Here is a 21,749-nt window from a genome sequence, read left to right as displayed (position 1 = left end):
GGGGCCAAGAGCATAGACCCTGGAGTTGATTCCTGGGTTGGAACCCTGGCTCTGTCTCCTCCTAAAGATAGGCAAGCTACTTAACTTCTCTGGGCCCCAGTGTCTTTGTAACGTGAGAACAGTAACTCCTCCCTCCTGGGGTTGTTGAGATGATTAAACTGATAAAGCGTACAAAGCACTAAGCACAATAGTTGGCACATCATAACACACTCAGGACACATCAGCTATTATTAATGAGCTCCTTGAGGTCCTAATAAAAGTAATTCTTACATAGTGTTTACGCTGTGCCTCACAACCGTGACATAGGGGCTATTATCCTCATTTCACAGATGAGGAAACTGAGGCACAGGGGAGTTAACTTGTCCAAGACATTAGCTAGGAAGTGGCCGGGTCAGGATTTCAATCCAGACAGCCTGGTTTAATTACACTGGCTTGGTGTTAGGGATTTTAATTTAGTGGAAAGTTAGGACACCCAATTAGAAACCAATTGAAGGACACAGCAAAGGTGATGACTGAAGAGACAGACCTAGGGTTGCCTCAGTAGATTTTAGCCTCAGGAAGGCTGAGACTCAGTTTACTCATTTGAGAAATGGTGGGGCGGGGGGCGGCTAGAGAGAACAAATGAATCTCTTGCAGCTCCTCAGTCCTTGAGTTCAGAGAGTAGCTCTGGAAACATAACAGTGCGCTGCCAACGCCCTGAGGGCCAGAAGGGGAGATGAGTAGGGATGCACAGGAGCCCTTGCACACATGGAGACTCCACGGTCCAAGTGGCCCTGGGTCAGCCTAGAAAGAAGGCACCTTGGAAGGTATCAGAGCAGAGTCCATCTGCTACAGGGTCACTTTCTGCAGGTTTTCACCCTAGTTGTCCTTCAGGTCGTCCACACACACACACACACACTCCGTTTCTTCCAGTGAAGCTGTCCTTGCTTTTTCTTTATCCCCTCCATTTCCCCATTTCCTCCCTTCTTCAGGTTTTCCTCGTTCCCTCAGATCCCCGCGCTCCTTGTTTCCCTTTTGACATTTCTCCTTCCCCCTCCCCCAAGAGTCCCTCGGTTTTTCTCCCCTTCCTTCTTGCTGTCTCCGTTCTTCTTTCTAATAAAAGGAGTCTGGAGCCTCAGTTTCCCTTTTCACTCCCTCCATGTGCTTCGTGCTGCAGTTTCCCCTCCCCGCTTCGCGCTGACAGGTGCTTCACGTTCTCCCTTCACTCCTCGGGGCTTCCTACGCCACCGTTCCCCCGCCCCCACCCTCTGGGTCTCGTGTGCCTCAATTTCTCCGACTTCCCCTCGAACCCGACGCGACTCCCGCTCGGCGCCGCCAAGATGGCGCCCGCAGCCTCGCTCCGCCGCCTGACGTCACCGCGCTGCCCTCCCTTCTTCAGGCGTCAGGCGGAGTCGACGAGCAGCTGGAGGAGGAGCATCCTCCAAGGGGCTTAAGGAGGCGGGCACTATCAACCCGGGGGCCGGCCGGTGAGGGGACATCGCTGGAGGATTGGTTGGGCACTGCGGCGGATCCCGACGCTCCATACTATTGGCCCAAGGCTCAGGGACGTGAGCCTCGATTGGTCGAAAGGCGGGAGCCAGACGGACGCTGATTGGGCGCGTTCGGCCGTTCGCGGAGCGGCCGAGGAGGAAGGTAGGCGGGGCGTTGCTGAGGGCGACTGGGGGCGAGAGCGAGGCTGCGGAGCAGACGAGAGGCGACGGCGGGAGCTAGAGAGGGCGCAGCGGTAGGGTGGCCGCGCGAGGCGAGCGGCGGCCCGGGCCTGGGCCCGGGGCGTGCGAGACGGCGGAGGCGGGTGAGTGCGGGCGGGCGTGCGGCAGGCCGGCCCGGCTCCCCCCCCTCCCCCGCTCCCGGCCGCCCCACGCCACCCCGCCTGCGCACTGACGGCCGGAGGGGGCGCGCGCCGGGCGGGGAGGGCGGAGCGGCACCAACGGCCGGCGGGGCGCGCGGGCGGCCGGGCGGGGGGCCGGGCCGGGAGGGCGGGTGGGGAAGAGGGTTAGAGTCCTGCTGGGCTGAGTGAGGAGGGGCGGGGCACGGGCCGGGGGCTGGGAGGGACCTGGGTGGGAAGGGAGGCGTTAGAGCTGCCCCCCCGGGAGAGTGTCCAAGGCTCCAGGGGGTATCGGGGCCGGGCCTGGTGGTGGGGCCGTCCAGGACCGAAGCGGGGTGGACGGTTAGAGGGGGTTTGCGTGTCTGGGGAGGGGGTTAGGGCGTGAGAAAAGAGGTAATTAGGTTAACATAAAGAGATAAACGTAGGTAAGCCTGGAAGGCATTAGACCAGTGAGAGGGGCTTGGTGTGGAAAGGTATTAGCAAATGAATATCCCTGGAGGAAGGATTTGGAGCTGAGGCAGAGGTCCGGGTATTGAGAACGGGGTTACATTAATGTGAAGGGAGTTGGGCGGGGGGGGGGGGCTACCGTTGGAATGGGTTGAGAGGAGTGTCTGTGCAAAGGGTTATGTTATGTGAAAAGGGCGTCTGGGTGTCCCTAGGATAGGTTGGGTAGAGGTAATGTTTTTGGAAAGTACAGGGAATTAGGTCAAGGTGAAGAGTGGTAATTGGGTATCCCTGGAGAAGGTTAGGGGGTTGGAGAGGTCCGTGTACTAAGTGGGGGAAGGTCTTGGTATTGCTGGAATGAGAATGAGCTGTTAGGTTGACAAGAAGTTGGGGGTCTGGGTATCCCCAGGGTAATAAGCTGGTGAGAGGGGTCTGGGTGTGAGGAAGGGGGGTCTGGCTATCCTCTGTCTAGCTTGGCGGGGGCGGGGGGGTTCAGCATAAGAAGGTAGGGTCTGGGTATTCCTAAAGGGGATTTGGGCCGGCGGGGGTGGTAGTGGCATATGTGTGAAAGTTTAAGCCTTTGTGAAGGGTAGTCTGGATCTCCCTGGATTGGGTTAGAGCATGTGCCGGGATCTTTTTGCAAAGGAGAGAAACTAAGTTGTTATGAAGAGGGCGTCTGAGCATCCCTGGAATGAGTTAGAGTGGGGTTGGGTCTTTTTGCAAGGAAGAGGAGTTTATGCCGATACGAAGAGGGGATCTGGGGATCCCTAGAATGGGCTAGGGTGGGAACGGGTCATTTCGTAAAGAAGAAATTCAGCTTAGGTATTTTAATAATGTGAAAGGGGGTCTGGGCGTCCCTGGCATGGGTTAGGCACAGAGGTTTGTAAGGAAGGGTTTAAGGTGATGTGAAGACCGTATCTGGGCATCCCTAAAATGGGTTAGGCTGGGTCATTTTGTAAAGAAGAGGGGCTGAGGTTGATATGAAGAGGCACCTAGGGCATTCCTATAGTGGTTGGGGTAGAAGAGGGGATCTGGGTACCCCAGGGGGGATTAGAATTGTAGGTGAGGTCTCAATGTAAAGAACAAGTAATTTCTGTGAAGAGTGAGACACGAGTTGGGGTGACAGGTAGAATATAGGTATGAAGAGGTTAGGCTTTTGTGAAGTGGGGCTGGGTATTCTGGATAGGGGGTTAGGGCTGTGGGAGAGGGCTTTGATTTGTAGAGAGGTTTAAGCACTTTGAAAAGGGGGATCTGGGTATCATGGAGAAGTGGTCTAGGAGGGGAAAGTGTAGGTGTAGTGATGGGTTACGCCAGCATGAGACAAGTTGATTGAAGGAAGGGCAAGTTTGATGTGAGGGATCTGGGCACCAGAGGGAGAGACAGTGTCTAAAGGGCGTATGTAAAGGAGAGGGGTTGTACCATGTGAGGATGCAGAAAGTGGCGGGGGCTTGGGGCAGTTTGAGTCTTCTGGTGTAAAAAGATGTCAGGAACCTGGGGGAGGGAACAGAGGAGGAGGGAGGCTGGGAGAAGTGGCGGCCGTTAGGGCCTGTGAGGACTCCCCGAGGCACCGGGGAGCAGGAATGGGGTAGTGAGTTGGGAAGGAGGCTCGAATGGAGAGGACACAGGTTCCTGTGTGATGCGCGTGGCTGTGGGCCAGCTGAGAGGCATGGGAGGTAAGGGTTGGACAGGTTACGAGGATCTGGTAGGTGGAGTTTGATGCGCGTTGATTCAGAGGTGAGCCTTGGATAGATTCTGGGAAGGGACTGCTGGGAAGGTTCTGTGCTTGGTAGTCTCGTGTGTTCAGGAGCAGAAGGATTGCTGGGGGTGAGGGGTGGGAGTGGGAAATGGAAGCAAGAAGTTAGAGGGTAAAATACATACAGGGTCTTGGCCGGGAGTGCTAAAGGGAAAGAATTGTCCCTCAGAAGGACGGAGGAGACAGCAGTTTACTGGGATCTGTCCCCACCTCTTTCTTTTCACAGCCCAGGGCCTCGCTGCCGCCATGACCGAGGAATCCGAGGAGACGGTCCTGTACATCGAGCACCGCTATGTCTGCTCCGAGTGCAACCAGCTGTACGGGTCCCTGGAGGAAGTGCTCGTGCACCAGAACTCCCATGTGCCCCAGCAGCACTTCGAGCTGGTGGGCGTGGCTGAGCCTGGAGTCGCGGTGGCCACGGAGGCAGCTTCTGGCACGGGCCTCTATCAAACCCTGGTGCAGGAGAGCCAGTACCAGTGCCTGGAGTGCGGGCAGCTGCTCCTGTCCCCCAGCCAGCTCCTGGAGCACCAGGAGCTGCACCTGAAGATGATGGCTCCCCAGGAGGCGGTGGCGGCTGAGCCGCCAGCCAAGGCGCCCGCACTCAGCTCCAGTACCATCCACTACGAGTGTGTGGACTGCAAGGCTCTCTTCGCCAGCCAGGAGCTCTGGCTGAGCCACCGGCAGACGCACCTCCGGGGCACTCCCGCCAAGCCTGCGGCCCCCGTGGTCCTGGGGTCCCCGGTGGTCCTGGGGACCCCTGTGGGCCAGGCCCGTGTGGCTGTGGAGCACTCCTACCGCAAGGCAGAGGAGGGTGGGGAAGGGGCAGCTGTCCCTTCCGCCGCCGCCGCCGCCACCACTGAGGTGGTCACTGAGGTGGAGCTGCTCCTGTACAAGTGCTCTGAGTGCTCCCAGCTCTTTCAGCTTCCAGCCGACTTCCTGGAGCACCAGGCCACCCACTTCCCTGCCCCGGTCCCCGAGTCGGAGGAGCCTGCCTTGCAGCAGGAGACCCTGACTCCGTCACCTGCGGAGGTGCCTGTGTCCCAGCCCGATCCCCTGCCGTCCTCTGACCACAGTTACGAGTTGCGCAACGGTGAAGCCATTGGGCGCGATCGCCGGGGGCGCAAGGCCCGGAGGAACAACGGCGGAGAGCCGGGCGGGACGGCCACCCAGGAGCTCTTTTGCTCCGCGTGCGACCAGCTCTTTCTGTCACCTCACCAGCTACAGCAGCATTTGCGCAGTCACCGGGAGGGTGTCTTTAAGTGCCCTCTGTGCAGTCGCGTCTTCCCCAGCCCTTCCAGTCTAGACCAGCACCTTGGAGACCACAGCAGCGAGTCTCACTTCCTGTGCGTGGACTGCGGCCTGGCCTTTGGCACAGAGGCCCTGCTCCTGGCCCACCGGCGAGCCCACACCCCGAATCCTCTGCACTCGTGTCCGTGCGGAAAGACCTTTGTCAACCTCACCAAGTTCCTGTATCATCGGCGTACCCACGGGGCGGGGGGCGTCCCTCTGCCCACCACACCGGTCCCCCCCGAGGAGCCGGTCATTGGGCTCCCCGAGCCGGCCCCAGCAGAGACTGGAGAGTCCGAGGCGCCGGAGCCTCCTGTGGCCGAAGAGAGCTCAGCAGGGCCAGCTGCCCCGGGCACCTACCGCTGCCTGCTGTGCAGCCGCGAGTTCGGCAAGGCCTTGCAGCTGACGCGGCACCAGCGTTTTGTGCATCGGCTGGAGCGGCGCCATAAGTGTGGCATCTGCGGCAAGATGTTTAAGAAGAAGTCTCACGTGCGTAACCACCTGCGCACGCACACGGGCGAACGGCCCTTCCCCTGCCCGGACTGCTCGAAGCCCTTCAACTCGCCCGCCAACCTGGCCCGCCACCGGCTCACGCACACGGGGGAGCGGCCCTACCGCTGCGGGGACTGCGGCAAGGCTTTCACGCAGAGCTCCACGCTGCGGCAGCACCGCTTGGTGCACGCGCAGCACTTCCCCTACCGCTGCCAGGAGTGCGGCGTGCGTTTTCACCGCCCCTACCGCCTGCTCATGCACCGCTACCACCACACGGGCGAGTACCCGTACAAGTGTCGCGAGTGCCCCCGCTCCTTCCTGCTGCGCCGGTTGCTGGAGGTGCACCAGCTCGTGGCCCATGCCGGCCGCCAGCCGCACCGCTGCCCGTCCTGCGGGGCCGCCTTCCCTTCCTCGCTGCGGCTGCGTGAGCACCGCTGCGCCGCTGCTGCGGCCCAGGCCCCCCGGCGCTTCGAGTGCGGCACCTGCGGCAAGAAAGTGGGCTCGGCGGCCCGGTTGCAGGCGCACGAGGCGGCCCATGCGGCTGCTGGGCCGGGCGAGGTCCTGGCTAAGGAGCCCCCGGCCCCCCGGGCCCCCCGGGCCACTCGCGGGCCGGTTGCCTCCCCCACCACCCTGGGGGGCGCGGCCCCCGCGGCCCCCGCAGCCCCCGCAGCCCCTGCCCGACGCCGGGGCCTGGAGTGCAGCGAGTGTAAGAAGCTGTTCAGCACAGAGACCTCGCTGCAGGTGCACCGGCGCATCCACACGGGGGAGCGGCCGTACCCGTGTCCGGACTGCGGCAAGGCCTTCCGTCAGAGCACCCACCTGAAGGACCACCGGCGCCTGCACACAGGCGAGCGGCCCTTTGCCTGCGAAGTGTGCGGCAAGGCCTTTGCCATCTCCATGCGCTTGGCAGAGCATCGGCGCATTCACACGGGGGAGCGGCCCTACTCCTGCCCTGACTGTGGCAAGAGCTACCGCTCCTTCTCCAACCTCTGGAAGCACCGCAAGACCCACCAGCAGCAGCATCAGGCAGCCGTGCGGCAGCAGGTGGCCGAGGCCGAGGCCGCCGTCGGTCTGGCCGTCATGGAGACTGCAGTGGAGGCGCTGCCCCTGGTGGAGGCCATTGAGATCTATCCCCTGGCTGAGGCCGAGGGGGTCCAGATCAGCGGCTGACCCTGCCCCCTTTCCCTCTTCAGCACCACCAGTCCCTGTTGCTGAAGAACCTCCTCCAGTGTCCCCTTAAGTCTCTATAGATACTGTGCCCCTTCCTCCGCCTCTCCCAACCACCATGTAGGTTCTGTAACTGGATTTATTCTCTCTTCCGAGGGGGGAGCTCTGGGGTCCTTGATATGTATAAAAGGCGCCCCGCCCCACCCCCACCTTCCACCTGTTAGTGCGGGTGGCCCCAAGATGAAACAGTCAATAAAGACTGAATTGGACATTTATGTGTTTTTGTCTGGCCCAGCTGTGTGGGGTGGGATTTGGGAGCTGACTTTATGGCTTTTTCAGCATCCAGAACAGGGCCTGCCAAGTAGTAGGAGCTCAGGAGACCTTTACTGAACTAAAGAGGACCTGGAGTCCCAGGGCCTGGCTCAGAGAGCAGGGACTTCACCCTGGTGCGGCACGGGAAGCAGTGTGGCTGTCTTGCCACTAGAGGTCTCCACAGCCCCATAGAAAAACCTGAAGCTGTTTTCAATTGGTGGCAGGAACATTTGGGAAAATATTCAGATTTTTTCTCACCACTTCTGGCCCCCACTCCTGGCCTGACATGAACCATCTCCCCCAAGGCCATCTGGTTTTCTCACTATAGATCCCTGAGGGCAAATGCAGGTCTGGGAAAGGCATGATCTCCAGGGCAGTAGAGGAGGGTGTCTCCCAGGACCAGACCCAACTGCGGCCTTGGAGAAGATTCTGGGGGTAGGCAGCCTCATAAGCTACCTTGACGCCCACCTAGAATTCCGGCTTAGCTAACAGACATGGGGAGAGGGGTGGTTGGAGTGGCTAGCTGGTGTTTGTCTAGTTTGTCTCAAGAACTTAGGTTTTTATAACAATTGTCACACTCACCTGTGAGGAGAACATCTTGCAGGGAAAGAGTCTGAAGTCAGAAGCAGGGAGGTGATTTGCCCATGGTCATTCAACCCACATAGGCTAGAGCTTGAATTGAAGCCTAGTTTCATCTGGTTTCATCGCCCCTATGCTTCCTCCACAGTCCGCTGCCTTCTACATACTTGGGGGAGGGCAGTCAAGAAGATGGTGACTGGTGGGAACGCTCAGTTGCTATGCTTGTGTTGTCTCTTAAAGAGCCTCAGCCCAAGAAAAATAAGCCCCGCTAAGGTTACTCCATACTCCAGTCTTCCTGTTGGAGAAAATTCATACTTGGACCCCTAATAAATGAGAGGTGAAGGGAAGCTATTTGTATTGAAACCAGGGAAAGGGAGGCCCGAGAGTCTGTTATTCTCGGCCCCGTCACTAGACCTGTAGCCTCTGGGCACCAGGCTCAGAGACACACTGGTTTCGCCTTATGTTCAGGTGAAAAATGGCTCGAGAGGGGAGACTTACCAAGGCCACAGGCGGTGGACCAGGACTAGAAACCAAGTCTCCTTACCTGTAACAGAAATTTTACTACATAAGACTTATTAAAGAAAAAGATCACCCGTTTGATAAACTGACCTAATGAAGAGCAGTTCTCTGTTAAGCAGTTGCTTTCTAGCAGAGTGTGTGGATCATGAGCACCATCTTTCAGTGACCTCACACCCTGCCAAAAGGACTCAAGCCATCTCGGCCCCGCATGCCAGATCCCCTTCAATCCCCAAGTAGAGATTAATTCTCAAACTGTCCCCTCCCAAGAAGAGCAGCAACGTCCTGAAAGTCATATCAAATAAGTGCTTAGAACAATTGAAGGAATTATCCTTGCCAAACCAGATAAAAATAAGGTTGAATCAAGAAAAGGGACAGGAATAGGGGAAGGCGGAACCCTGAGGGTGCTGGTTGACTCCCAGATTCAGCAGAGAAGAATGGCTCTGTGACAGTGGGGTGATCACCCTTCCTCAACTGTGGTTCCTTTTTAGAGCCTCGAATGAAAACTTCAGACTCCCACCCTGAGAAAAGTAGACGTGTGCAAACACTATTGATGAACAAGACTCATTGTTCACCATCACCCCGCTGAAACTTGATGGTCCTCAGTTGAACTACTGTCCTAAAAAAGGATGGCACGAATCAAACCCCTGTTGGATGCTGGGGTTTAAGTTAGACAGACAAAGGTTCTTGAACTTTAATGTTCGTTAGGCAGTTCCCTCAGAGATTCAGATCCAGCAAACGTGTCTGGATGAGATCCAGGAATCTGCATTTTCCTTTTTTCTTTTTTTTTAGGGGGAGAGAAAGAATCCCAAGCAGGCTCCACACCCAGCACAGAGCCTGACTTGAGGTTCAATCCCACTACCCTGAGATCATGACCTGAGCCGAAATCAAGAGTTAGATGCTTAACTAACTGAGCCACCCAGGTGCCCCCAGGAATCTGCACCAATTCTGGGGCGCCTGGCTGGTTCAGTTAGTAGAGCGTGTGACTCTTGATCTTGGCGTTGTGAGTTCAAGCCCCACGTTGGGTGTAGAGATTACTTAAAAATAAAATCTTTAAAAATAAGTAAGGGTGCCTGAGTGACTCCGCCGGTTAAGCATCCTACTCTAGATTTGGAGTCAGGTCATGATCTCAGGGTCATGAGATTAAGCCCCGTGGCAGGCTCCAGGCTGGGTGTCCACACCCTGCTTAAGATTCTCTCTCTGCCTCTCCCCCCATCCCCCAAGATAAATAAACAAACACCAATTCTGATGCAGGTGACTTGCTGACCCCTCTAAAAAGAGCCTTGCATATCCTATTTTTAGTTGGATATGGAAGCTACATAAGCAGAAGAAAAATCAAGGGAACACAACAGTGGTCCACTAGAGCCCAATATGCTCTTGACAAGAGGAGGCCAGAGGAAGGGCATGTGGAGCAGTTGGGCACATTCATGGGGCTGCAAGCGGATGCTCTCAGGTGTGCTGTCTGTGCTTGCCACAGAATGGTCTGGGTGACAAGGAACTCAGGTCTGTATGGTTCTGACCGCACCACCCTACCAGAGGGGGCTAGACAAGTGACCTTCCTCTATACCAACATCCCACTTTCCCATCCCTACAGACTTGTCTTGAGAATTGGGGAGGTGCTTTTTTTCTTTCAATCTTGCCAAAACGATGCAGTGCTAATACTTCTTATCTAAGTGATCCAACCCCTTCTTCTGTTCTTTTCCTTTCTCCTGTCTCCCCCATCCCTTCCTGTTGAAACTGCAGAATCCCAGCACCTGTGTGCCAAGCGTACATCAGAGGGATGAAACAGTGACAAGGAGACACGATGCCAGTGAGAAAACCCAGTTGTCGACACCATTTCTGATTTTCAGTGATGAGGTCTTGGGGATCAGCCCATGGCCTGGCCTCTAAGCCATTGTTCTTGCCAAATGACCTAGTCAAGCTGGGCACAAAAATTTGAGTGAGTGAGAGTTAATGTCACTCTAAAAAAGTGTACCTTGTACCAGACAATTTCAAAGTCAACTGTTTTTCAAGGGTCTTGTTAGTCTCTGGGGATTGAAGTGGGGAAGACTCACTGGCTTCCTGGATTTCCCATAGTTCTCATTTATTGAAGACAGTGTTGCCAGAGATCTGTCCTAAGCACTTACCTCGTCATCTCATTTAATTCTTGCAACCCCATAGGGTTGGTATTGCCCACATGTTACAGATGAGGACACTGAAGGTCAGATATCAAAAATCACACAAGCTATAAAATGGCAGAAGTGAGATGTGAATTCAGGAATTGGAATTCATCCTAAATTCTGAGACCTGGTTCTGATGGGTGAAAACACGGCTCGGGCCTCACTTCTGAACATTTGCTCTGTGTGAACAGAAGCAAAGCCATCCCCCACCCCTCCTTGTCCGCAGCACACACATACCCACCATCCTTACCGGTACAGAGAGGAGACCACAGGAGAGCAGAAAGCATTTCTCTCTGTACAGTTTTTACTTTTTTATTTTTTGATGTTGTTCAGATGAATGACACACTCAAGTTACAAAAACGGGGCCTTAAAAGAAGCACATTGTACAATGAACAAGCAGATTGGAGTTAAGAACACTGAAACGCTAACCCGCTACCACGAGGAGACAGGGAGGGGGTACAGGATGGGGGGGGGGGCTACCAACACAGGGGTCAGACAGAACTGAAAGTGGGGCTAACTTGCTGAGAACGGACAAAAGGCAGGTCTCCTCCAGGCCTACTCAATTTCCAGACACCACTTCATGGTCTCCCTTGCCCGCTCCTTGCCACCACCTCCCCTCCCCATTCCAACCTGGTCATCTGAATGAGTGGGTGGGAGACACCCACCCCAGAAAGGGCTGAGCCACTCAGATCTTTACAAGGTGGGTGGTCATCTTGCTCTAGTGCAGGCTTGGATTTGGGAGGGGACGGTGGCCGCAGTGGGATAGGAAGCCGGAAAGGAGCTAGCAGAGAGGAGTTGATCCGAGATCAGGTCCCTGCTTTTCCCCCAGACTCCTTGCCCCTTCCCCACCCCACCATGATCCAAAGGCCCTCTCTACAAGTGCAGAGAGGCCCCCAGTCACCCTGCAATTATGTAAATAAATAAATACTGAGCCCCCGGGCTTGGAGGACGGGCTGGGGGAGGGGCAGCAGGGATAGAGAAGAGGAAGGGGAGGAAGAAGGGAGGGGTCACAGACATAGTAAATAGTTGTCTCCGTCCCAGCAACACTTCTCTCTAGATTTTTCTCTCCTTTTTGTGTTTGTTTAACAAGGAGCTAACATTTCAAGGACAAATACTTAAAAATATACATTATTTTTTTCTTCTTTTTCGCCTTTGTCATCGTCATCTTGCTTTGGAGACTGCTGAGGTCAAAGTTCAAACCGCACGAAGGAACTGCGGCTTGGAGTTTTTGTGTATTTTTTTTAATTTTTATTTTTTAATTTTTTTCACTTTTTTTTCCAACGTATAAAAAGGTAGCGGAGTTGTCTGTGGGTTTTTTTTTTTTTTTTTTAATGGTTAAATCTTTGGTTTGTTTCTTTTTTCTCTTGGAGGCCTTTATCTCTCGCACTTGCCTTTCCCACTCGGAGGCCAGTGGGGGCCCGCGTGTCTCAATCTTGCTCAGTCGGTCTCACTCTCTCTCTCACTCAGTTCCCCCTACCCTGGGCTAAAAGGGAGAGAGAGGCACCCTGGGATTTGGGTGGGCAAGGAAATTAGTCAGGTCATCACCTACGTACAAGGCTAATCCCTTAGCCTGTCTGCCCAGGGTGCGGGGCTAGGAGACCCTCTCTTGGCCTTCTCCAGGGAGGAGATGTGCGGGGGAAACTCATACGTTTCCCTCCCCTCCTGATCTTAGCCCCAACTCCTATAGGGTTTGGGTTCCCCATCTCCACCCACCCCCACTTATACCCCCAGCCCCTCCCTCCCACTTCCAGCCCCCACCCTCCCAGAAGAGAACAGAGAGGTGTTTTAGTTACTGGCATTTTTTTTTTTTTTTGGCACAAAAGGCCCACCATTAGGGTAGACCCATTCTCTGTCCCTCCCTCAAGTAGGAGGTCAGGGTTGGGGAGAAGAGAAATTCAGAAGGCTCCCCCTACCTCCAATCCACTCATCTTCCTCTCTTTCTAGCCCAGGCCGCTGGCCCCCACCTCAGACATCTCACCTAGCCCAGAGCCTAGCTTGGGGTCTCCCTCCCCATCTCCCACATAAAGTCCCCCAGCCCCCCAACTCTCTCGCTCACACACAGACACACGGACACAGGCTCTGTACAGACCACAAAATAAAAACGATGAGATAGTTTTGTTTCCCGGAGTCGAGACAGGGGGTACTGGAATGGAAGGGGCAGAGCGGGGTGGGGGGCATGAATTCCCCCATCACCTTCCCAACCCTGGCTCCCTCCAGTCCCCCAGCCCCTTGCCCTGGCTGGCCCCCAGCCAACGATATTTGGTTTCCTTTTTTTAACATTAAAGTTCTATGAGGTATTTGGTGCCTTATCTCGAGTCCTCGGGGGAGGGGGGCCCAGGGGGGAGACCTGGGGCACACTTGCCCCTCCCTCCCACCCCCTTCCAAATATTTGGTTTCACAGCTGTAGTTAAAGCTTGGGATTTGGTTATTTTTCCCCTCCCAGGAATTTTCTTTTTTTTGTTGTTTTTCTTTTCCCAGTTATGGGGGTTGGATGGGGAGAGTCCCCCCACCCCCGGCTGCACGGGGGTCCCTCCACCAATGTCAGGGCATCGGCCCCATCCCTGCCCCTGCTTCCTCCTCTCCTCTCTGCCCCACTCCCACCACACTGGGGTGCGGGGTGTGGGAGAGGTCCCCAGTGGCAGGACTTGATGGGGAGGAAGCAGGATGAAGTGGGTGGTGGTGAGTCCTGGATTTTCTTTCCTTTTTTTTTCTTTTTTTTTTTTTGTTTTTGTTTTTTTTTGGTGGGTTTTTTTTTTTCTTTTTTGTTTTTTTTTTTGTTTTGTTTTTTGGTCTAGAATCATAGTTTCTGAGTCATCTCCACCATGCCTTCCATGCTGCCTGTCTTCTCGGAGGGGTATTTGGTCGTAATTCCTTTCACTTTGCTCTGCTCAAATGTCTTTTCTATCTGTTCAGGAGCCCTTGGCCCCTCTCCACCCTTGGGCAGGGGCCCAGGCCCTCTCGCCAGTCCCTTCTCTTCAGGAAATAAAAATGGACAAACTCAGAGGTAGGGTAAGGGCAGGGAGTCGGTTCAGCGGAGATGCTTACATTCTGGCGAGGATGGGTCGACGGCATGCCAGGCCCCATCGGTGCCAGGGCGGGAGGGGCGGCCACTCCACGGCTGCCCAGGCAAGGCACCCCGAGACCCCCAAAACAGCCGAGTCTCTGCTGTCTCCGTGGCCCAGCCCAACAGTTTCATTTCCCGGGTGGGAGAAGGGAGACAAGAAAGAAAGAAAGAACCCTGAGGCCTGTGGGGGTGGGGGCCCAGGGCGGGGGCCGCCTCTCCTCGGAGTGCCCAGCAGCATGGCTGGCTCGGGGCTCCGGGCTCCCGGCTGCTCCGCCCAGCGGGGGCCAGGCCTCTGATTTCAATGGCTCGAGTCCTTCACAGCAACACTTTGGTTTGAGGAGAGACACAGAAAGACGGGAGACTGGGAGGGGCAAGAGAAGAGCGAAGGAAGAGGGAGAGGGAGGAGCAGAGAGAGAACAGACTGAAGAGAACAGAAAAAGAAATCAAAGGAGGAATCAAACCACCCGAAAGTTTGTTCGTTTTCCTTCGTCCATTCTTTTTGCTTTCTTATTCCTTGTTTCCTGTTTCTTTTTTTTTTTTTTTTAAAGCTTTTTCAATGGATTGGGGGGCAGGGAGCTTGGGGCTCTCCACCCCTGTCCCTGACCCCCCTCTCTCAGCCCTGCCCACCCGCTTCCATCCGCCCTGGCTGAGGGACAGGCCCTGCCCCAGCCTCCCCCTCCGGCTTTCCCGAAGACGACGTCCATGAGGTATTTGTGAAGAGAAAGAAGCGTCTGTCCTTCCATCCGCCTTGGGGACCAAGGGCCTGGACCACTGGCGCAGGGGCTTGGCTCCACCTCGCGGCTCCTTCTTATTCTTGAAGAGTCCTCGTCTTCTTTCCCTTAAATATATATATATATCTATAAATTCTTTTTTTTCTAGTTTTAATTTATTGTTTGTTTGGTTTTTTTGTTTTTTGTTTTTTGTGTTTTGTTTTGTTTTTTTTTTGGTTCAAAACTTTGTTGGCCTCCACAATAGCAGGAGGGCAAAGTGGCTCCCAGCGGCGTCTCTCCTCTGTCCACTGAGACGGGTCCGGGGCTGGGCAAACATGGGGTCCAGCCAAGACTCGAGGGAGGTCTCGTGGGAGTGGTGGCCACCACAGTGCCCTCTCGGATGGGGACCACAGGTCATGGCACTGTCCCCGCCACATGGACCCTGATGGGGATGCCACCTTGAGGAACCCCACCACTGGGGTGCGTGCGTGTGTACATGTGTGGGGGGGGGAGGAAGAGGCATCTGCCAGTATCAGAGGGACACAGGGTGGGAAGAGCGAGGTGAGTTCTCTTTTTGGTTTCTGGTCAATGTCAAAGAACGTGAAGGATCCCACGGATAGGCACTGGAATATGAATTTTTTTTCAGGGAAACAGACAACGATGGGAAAAAAGACAACTTGAATGCCCTCACCTCATCCCTCTTGCCTGAAACTTCCACCTTCCCCTGGGCCGGGGAGGGGGTGGATTCCAGAGCAGAGGAGGGTGACTGGGTTGGGGGGGCGGGGAACATGTGAGAGCTAGAACTTCGCAAACCGGCCTAGCCCACCCTTCAAAGGGAAAACGGGGAGGTACGAGGGGTGAAAAGTCATCCCAGGCCTGCCCCTGCACTCTCCCCTGGCTGGGGGAGGGAGGAGGTTAAAGCAAGACCCCTTGCCCAGGTGGGGAGAGCCGGAGGCCAAGGGAGAGGGGGACACATGGTAGGGACACATTCTGTTGAGCATAACGCTAAAAATTCTGTACATCCTTTGGATGAAGCTACTGAATATTTGGTGTAAGGTTGTTCAGGCCCCTTCTCTTTCACCTTCTGGAAAAGAACATTTGGCGGGTGGTTCTGAGCCCACCCCGTTGGCCCCAGGCTGTGCCCTGTCTTTTCGCTGGGCCAGGGCTGGGGGCTGGGGCTGGAGGCTGGCACATTCTCTTTTGCCTTCTCTGGCCCCCACTGGGGGAGGCAAGTTTGGGAGTTGGCCCCCTAGCCAGGGGCTCAGCGAGAGGTCCGCCCTGCCGAGGCTTCTCTGCCCCTGGCTGGGGTTCTTATTTGGTGTCGTAGCGGTGAGGGTGAGCACACTGAGGTCTGGCTCGCAACTGGTTTTTGGTTTGGTTTTGTGGGGGATTTTTTTGTTTTTGTTTTTGGTTTTGGTTTGTTTTTCACCTCTGGTTCCTTTGGGGCAGCTGGTTTCTGTTGTGATTATTTTTGGTTTCTTTTTGTTGGTTGGTTTCTTTCATTTTCTTTCTTCTTTCCTTCTTTCTTTCTTGTTTTGTTTTGTTTTTTTGGTTAGTTGGGGGTTTTTTTTTGGTCTTTCCTCCCTTGTCACTCCGGCTCCAAGGACCCTCTGCACCACCACTGCTGGCCCCCTCGCCCTCTTCCCAGGCGGGGGGGACTGAGGTGGGGGTCACAGGAGTAGGAGGGGAGGCAAGGTGGGCCCTCACTCGGGCTTGGACCCTGCCTCGGGCCCCCCGGGGCCTCCAGGGGTCTGTGCTGCGGCCTCGCTGCAAGTGGAGGACGAGGACGAGGATGAGGAGGAGGATGAGGAGAGGCCCGGAGACTTGCTGGAGATGGAGGCCGCCACGGCCGCAGCAGCTGCCGAGACCAGGCCCACGCCTGGCGGGGCGCTGAGCAGGGGCAGCCCAGCGTGGTTCAAGAAGAGCGGTGAGGTCACCAGGCCAGGGCTCCCCGGGGCCGCGCTGGCCGCCCCCAGCACCAGGTTCCCGCTGCCGTCAAGGCTGGTAAGGGGCAGGGTTCCACCAGAGGCCAGGGCTGGTGGGGAGAGAGAGAGGCTGGGCTGGGGGCACCTTCCAGCATCCTGCCCACAGTGCCCCCTATCTTCCCATCGGCCCCACTGACCCCCATCAGCACCCCTCACACCTTCCCCAAAGGTGAGATGGGTATGAAGAGGCGAGCGATGCAGTGAGCGGGGCAGGATGGCATGGCTGGAGCAGCAATGGGGGGAGGCTCGAGGCCCCAGGGGGCCAGGCTGGTGGCGATGGGAGTGACATGAGGCAGCACGCACCTTGGATAGTGGCCAAAGGGTTGTTGCTCATGAGGGCTGGACTCAGCCCGGAGCTCAACCCCACCATTGTGCTTCTGCAAGAGGCAAAGCAGAGGCGTTAGCAGGGGCAGGGACCCGCCGGCGGCAGAACTGGGGCGCGGCTCCCACCCGGGAAGCAGCAGCGACCCTGCTTCTCTCCCCACAGCCTCCCTAAGTGCAACTGTCCACTTACCCCGTGCTGGGGTTCAGGCCCGACAAGCCGATAGCCGAGTGGCTGCCTTGAGGGCTGGGATTTGTGCTGTTGGTGGTGGCCGGGGGTGGGGGAGTGACAGAGGGGATGGAATTGAGGGGGGGCGCGGCCCCGCCCCCGCCCCCACCCCCTCCGGCTGTCCGGCTGGGGTGGAGCGTCCCCACAGCTGAGGATAAGGTAGTAACTGCCAGAGAGAGACAGAGAGACGGAGACTTCAGCTTCCACTTGTCCTCCACCGGGGAACCCGGGGTCCACCCCTGCTCGCCTTCCCGCCCAGCGCGCGCCCTGCGGCATCTCCTCCGGGGGAACAGACTTAGGCCTCCCGCCGGCTCTTCCCAAGGCCGCCGTGACAGCGATCACAATAATGGCAGCGTGGGCAGCTGCCACCCCCGGAGCCGAGCCCCGTGCCCGGGTGCGCTCACCCTGCGCGAATCCGGCCCTGAGCCTCGGCGCCGGGCGCCCCTAAGACTTCGCCCTGTGGCTCCCTCTAGGGGCCAGGCAGGGGGTTGCGGCTGTGCGCGCCGAGGTGGAGAGGGCTCAGCGGCCGGATGGCCAGACAGCCACGGGCAGCAATTTCCTGCCTGTTCCGCCCCATCTGTGCCCTTGGGCGAGTACCTTCACCTCTCTGGCCTTCAGTTGCCTAATCTGGAAAATGGGGATAATAACAGGGCCTACTTTATACAATGAGTGTGAGGATGAGATGAGTCGATATTCTTCATAAAGAGTTTAGACAGTGCCAGGCACACCTTTATAACTTTATAAGCTTCCACTTCTTATCTCTTAATCTGAGAAAAATCAATATGATGTTCGTTTTCTATTCTTTTTTTTTTTTTTTAGTTTATTTATTTCGGTAATCTCTAACCCAATGTAGGGCTTGAACTCACAACCCCAAGATCGGGAGCCACATACTCCACTGACTGAGCCAGCCAGGCTCCAGTTTTCTATTATTCTTATATGTGGTGTTACACAGGCCCTGTCCCAGGAAGGGAGCAAGGGGAACTTTGGGCACAAAAGAGCATGTATGTGTGTGTGGGGGGGGGTACACAGACATACACACTCTTGTATGTATATATTCACGTATATAGCTTTTGTATGTATTATACATTCACAATAATTTGATAAAACCTGAGGCTCAGAGAGGTAAAGTCACTCCTGGAGCTCACACAGTTTATAAAAGCCAGGACCAAAACCCGAGTACATCAACTTTTAGCAAAGTCCGTGCTTTTCTCACAGGAAATCGTAGAGCAGATGAGAGCCGAGCTGCTCTGGCAGGGAGGGTTAGGCTGCCCTCTCCTCTCTGTGCCCCCTGCCTCCCTCATCCCCAGGCTCAGCCTTGAGGCCCACAGATGCCCTAAGCCACTAGAGAACCTCAGGCCTGTACTGGGCCTCCCAAAGCCCCCTCACGGGCTCCTACCCGCCCTGACCTGTTGTGCTCAGACTGCTGGAAGCTTGGGACAATGGCAAGGTCCCGGCGCCCCCTTGGGGTGTGACCTGGGGAGAGAGGAAAGAAGGCATGGTGAGGCCACTGTTTCCCAGTAGCCCTCATGACGCTCCCTGTGGGTAAGACCCCCATTCATCTGCCCTCAGGCTGAGGGGAGAAGAGACTTCGGGCACAATGCTATGCTTGTATTATGCTAGGTTCTTTCCATCATATCTACGTTAACATTTACCCGAAGTGATCCTGAGCCATAGGTGGGAAAAAATAATTCCTAATTGAGAGTGTTCTCCCACCTCTCTGACACCATCCAGTTGCAGGTCTAAAGCGTCTGTGTGTGTGTGGGGGGGAGTATTATGATGATAAGGGGCGTCTCTGCATCAGAGTGTTGGGATGTCCTGTTGCTTGATTTTCTGGGACCACCCACCAGCCTCCTTCTTGGCCTCCCTGCCTCCATCAGCTCCAATAGCCTCACTCTTGATGTGACCCTGTCCCTCCCCAGCTCAAAACTCCTCCTTAGCTCCTCACCACCCGTGGTTCACGTTCAAGCTCCTCAGCATGTTACTTGAGAGTCTGGCCCCTGCCCAGCCCACCCCTACCCTCATACTCATTCATATACATTCCTGCTCCAACCACATTAAATTGCACTGGAGTTCCTCCGATTGGGCTCAGCACACTCTGGCTTCTAGGCCTTTGGGCAGGGCAGTCTTTAAGTGGCTGGCTACCTCTCCCTTGTCCTTTAGAACTCAGCTCAGGTGGTCTCTTCTTCCTCCATACCATGGGCCTGGGGGGCTCCTCTCTGTCACGTCACAGCCCCTTTCCACATGAGATGCAATAAAGGGGTGTCCCAGTGCATCTGATCCCAAGCAGGTCTGCGTGCAGCTGTGAACCTGAATGTACACCCAGGGACATAACGCTGTCCCTGCCTGTGTCTGTGTGTGTGGCTGTGAACCTGTGTGTGTGTGTATGGGGGGGGGGGGTACCTCCATCCCCTACCTGGGATCTCTCCCCATGTGGCCATGCACTTCGAGAACTATTTTTGGCTCTGTTGGTATGTGTCTGTGGGTGCTTGTATCCCCCACATAAGACCACAGTTCCCTGGAAATTGTGTCCCTGTGTGACTGTGCTCCAACCCTGTGACAGCCTGTCGCTAAGGGTGAGTCTCCCTGCCCCTGTGCCAGGCACTGTGGACAACCAAGTAGACTGTGCTTCACAGAGGCCCCTGCCTAGGGGTGGGGTGTTGCCAGAGGTTTGTGCCCCCCACCCCCAGAGGGGCTCCTGGTACCAGATGGGGGCTGTAGCTGGCTGGCTTCCCCGGGCTGGGCAACATGGGGGCTGCGCTGCAGGGGTTGATGCGTTTTTCCTTCTGGCGCCGGTTGCAGAACCAGACGCGGATCACTTCCTTCTCCATGTGCAGCTGCTCTGCAATCAGCAGGATCTCCTCTGAGGTAGGCTTCTGGTTCTGCGGGCAGAGGGCTGGTGAACCCCAGGTCCACCCCGACCCCCCACCTCAGGGCCTCCCCGAAGGCCGCGGCCTCACCGCTAGAAAACTCTTCTCTAAGGCGAAGCGGACGTTTGTCTCGATGCTGGTCCTCTTCTTGCGTCTCCGGCCAGGGAGCCCGTCGAAGCCCAGGCTGGGGCTGCTCAGCTGGTTGGGGCTGGGCAGGCTTGAGTCCACAGACATAGTCTCTGTGCCCGGGAGGAGACGGGGGCATGAGAGGGAGCCTCCGGGGCCCACCACCGGCCGCCCACCCTGGGAGCCCCGGCCCAGTCCCACCTGCGTCGTTGAGCCACTTCTCCAGGAGGGGCTTGAGTTTGCACATGTTCTTGAAGCTCAGGTTGAGGGCCTCGAAACGGGAGATGGTCGTCTGGCTAAAGTCGTTGCCGTAGAGCTTGCCCATGGCCAGGCCCACATCACCCTGGCCAAGTGGGGTGGGGAATGGGGCGGCGGTCAGGGCGCCGGGCTCACCCCGGTCCACCGGCTGGCCACACCCCTGGCCCCGCCCACCGGCCAGCTGCGGTCTCTCGCCCCGCCCACCACCTGGCCACGCCCACTGCCCCGCGCTGCGGACAGGGAGCGCGCGCCCGCCCACCACCTGGCCAGGCCGCGTCACCCGCAGGCCCACCGCCCGTGCTGTCGGGTGGCCCAGACCTGCGTGAAGCCCAGCTTGATGCGGCGTTGCTTGAAGGTGCGGGCGAACTGCTCCAGCTCCTCCAGGTCACTGGGCTCCTCGGGGTGGGATGGTGGCTCCAAGCATTTGGGGGGCTGCGGGTGCGAGAGGTGCGGGTCGGGCAGCGTGGGGCGGGTCACGGCCTGGTAAGGTGGGCAGGGGTGGGTGGGGTGCAGGATCGAGGACCAGGATGGGGCTCAGCAATGGCTGCGCAGTCCTCCCTCCCTCCTTCCCTCTCTGCCATCCCACCTCTTCCTGCAGGCTCTCCTCTACCTGTCCCCAGGAGGCTGATGCGCACTCATTGTCAATCCCCATCAAGGGGACACTCTGCTACTCCATAGGGACCTCTCACTGCCCCCAACTCTCTCTCTGCACATTCCCTCCCAGCCTGCAAAGTCCCAGGAGTAGCCAGCTCCTTTCAACCATCGACTTTTTCCCTGGAGCTGGGGGCCATGGTTTTATCCTTCTCTCAGGCAGGGAATTAATGACTGGCTCTGCTACCGAATTGTTGGGTAACTCAGGCAAGTTTCTTAATCTCCCTGGGCCTCAGTTTTCCCCTCTGCAGAATGGAAATAATCATGGTTGCTCTGCCCACCCCATGGGGTTGATGGGAGAATCCCGTGAAAGGTTGCAGATAAAGTGAAAGCATTTTTAAAAGTAGATGAGGAGGGTGCCTGGGGGATTTACAAAGAAGCAACAGGTCTCTCTGAATTGCTTTATTTCCCTAAAAATATCTGAAACAGGTGGTGAGTGCAACCATGTTGGTCACATAAGTCCTTGATCCATTATCCAAATGCTGGGGCCAGATGGGTTTTGGAATTCAGAAATTTTACAGATTTTAGAAAGCCTACATGGGTCACAAATAATGTGACTCCCCCCATCAGGGTCAAGGCATCACCCCATCAATGAACACATTAACAGCTCTCAGCAAAGCACAAATACCACATGGGAGGGAGAAAGGAAAGTCATACTCCTTTGCCTTAGGTCAAGACGGGTTTTGCAGCCAAATAACTTCTGGTCTCACATTACAAAAACAACTTGGTTTTCCAAGCATTTTGGATTTCAGAATTCAGCTCAGCCCGGTATTAGTCTCTAAACTTTTTGGGTTAAATAGTTCATATTTTTTGAAAGGGCTGTTAAAAAAAAGTGGGTAGGAGGGAATGTCGAAATCCATAAAGAATCATGAAAGATTATTATTGAAGTCTAGAACCCAGTCAGCAAACTGAAAGAAAGGCCAGGCCACAACCTATGGGTTTTTTGCACGTGTGCATTTTGGGGTAGCGGGGGTCAGATCAAAATCTTTCATCAGATTCTCAAA

General features: G+C 56.1%; 2 protein-coding genes across 17 annotated transcripts in view; one reads left to right on the top strand and one right to left on the bottom strand.

Moving 5' to 3' along the window:
- Positions 1-1,498: 1,498 nt before the first annotated feature.
- On the top strand, positions 1,499-7,243 carry ZNF574 (zinc finger protein 574). 4 transcript variants are annotated; one of them, XM_081806993.1, is made up of 2 exons: positions 1,499-1,632; positions 4,249-7,243. In XM_081806993.1, exon 2 carries the CDS (start codon positions 4,269-4,271, stop codon positions 6,969-6,971), a length of 2,703 nt encoding a protein of 900 aa, XP_081663119.1. In that variant the 5' UTR covers positions 1,499-1,632; positions 4,249-4,268; the 3' UTR covers positions 6,972-7,243. The 4 variants fall into 4 exon arrangements, with proteins under 4 accessions (XP_081663119.1, XP_081663117.1, XP_030877392.2 ...); XM_081806991.1 differs by lacking the exon at positions 1,499-1,632 and adding an exon at positions 1,642-1,792; XM_031021532.2 differs by lacking the exon at positions 1,499-1,632 and adding an exon at positions 2,765-3,942.
- Positions 7,244-13,225: 5,982 nt separating this feature from the next.
- Positions 13,226-21,749, bottom strand: part of POU2F2 (POU class 2 homeobox 2) — a 53,812-nt gene continuing 45,288 nt past the window's right edge. For 3 of the 13 annotated variants that reach the window (XM_081806982.1, XM_081806972.1, XM_081806979.1), the window contains 8 exons: positions 20,413-20,526; positions 20,038-20,179; positions 19,801-19,949; positions 19,546-19,722; positions 18,250-18,316; positions 16,808-17,009; positions 16,597-16,670; positions 13,226-16,343 (listed from right to left, as the gene is read on the bottom strand). In XM_081806982.1, coding sequence (XP_081663108.1) covers positions 16,012-16,343; positions 16,597-16,670; positions 16,808-17,009; positions 18,250-18,316; positions 19,546-19,722; positions 19,801-19,949; positions 20,038-20,179; positions 20,413-20,526 — 1,257 coding nt within the window. In that variant the 3' untranslated portion in view covers positions 13,226-16,011. Of the gene's footprint in view, positions 16,344-16,596; positions 16,671-16,807; positions 17,010-18,249; positions 18,317-19,545; positions 19,723-19,800; positions 19,950-20,037; positions 20,180-20,412; positions 20,575-21,749 lie in introns of all 13 variants that reach the window. The other 10 variants (XM_081806971.1, XM_081806973.1, XM_081806974.1 and 7 more) reach the window with 4 other exon arrangements.

Source organism: Leptonychotes weddellii, chromosome 16 (assembly GCF_054177405.1).
Source record: "Leptonychotes weddellii isolate Sample4059 chromosome 16, ASM5417740v2, whole genome shotgun sequence".
Lineage (NCBI taxonomy): Eukaryota > Metazoa > Chordata > Mammalia > Carnivora > Phocidae > Leptonychotes > Leptonychotes weddellii.
This window is presented reverse-complemented; position numbering and strand designations above follow the sequence as displayed.

Bases quoted from the DNA above. Each gene is read 5' to 3' on its own strand.
- ZNF574 (XM_031021532.2), top strand. From the start codon at position 3,906: ATGCGCGTGGCTGTGGGCCAGCTGAGAGGCATGGGAG. The intron at 3,943-4,248 runs GTAAGGGTTGGA...TTCTTTTCACAG, and splicing joins CCAGCTGAGAGGCATGGGAG to CCCAGGGCCTCGCTGCCGCC.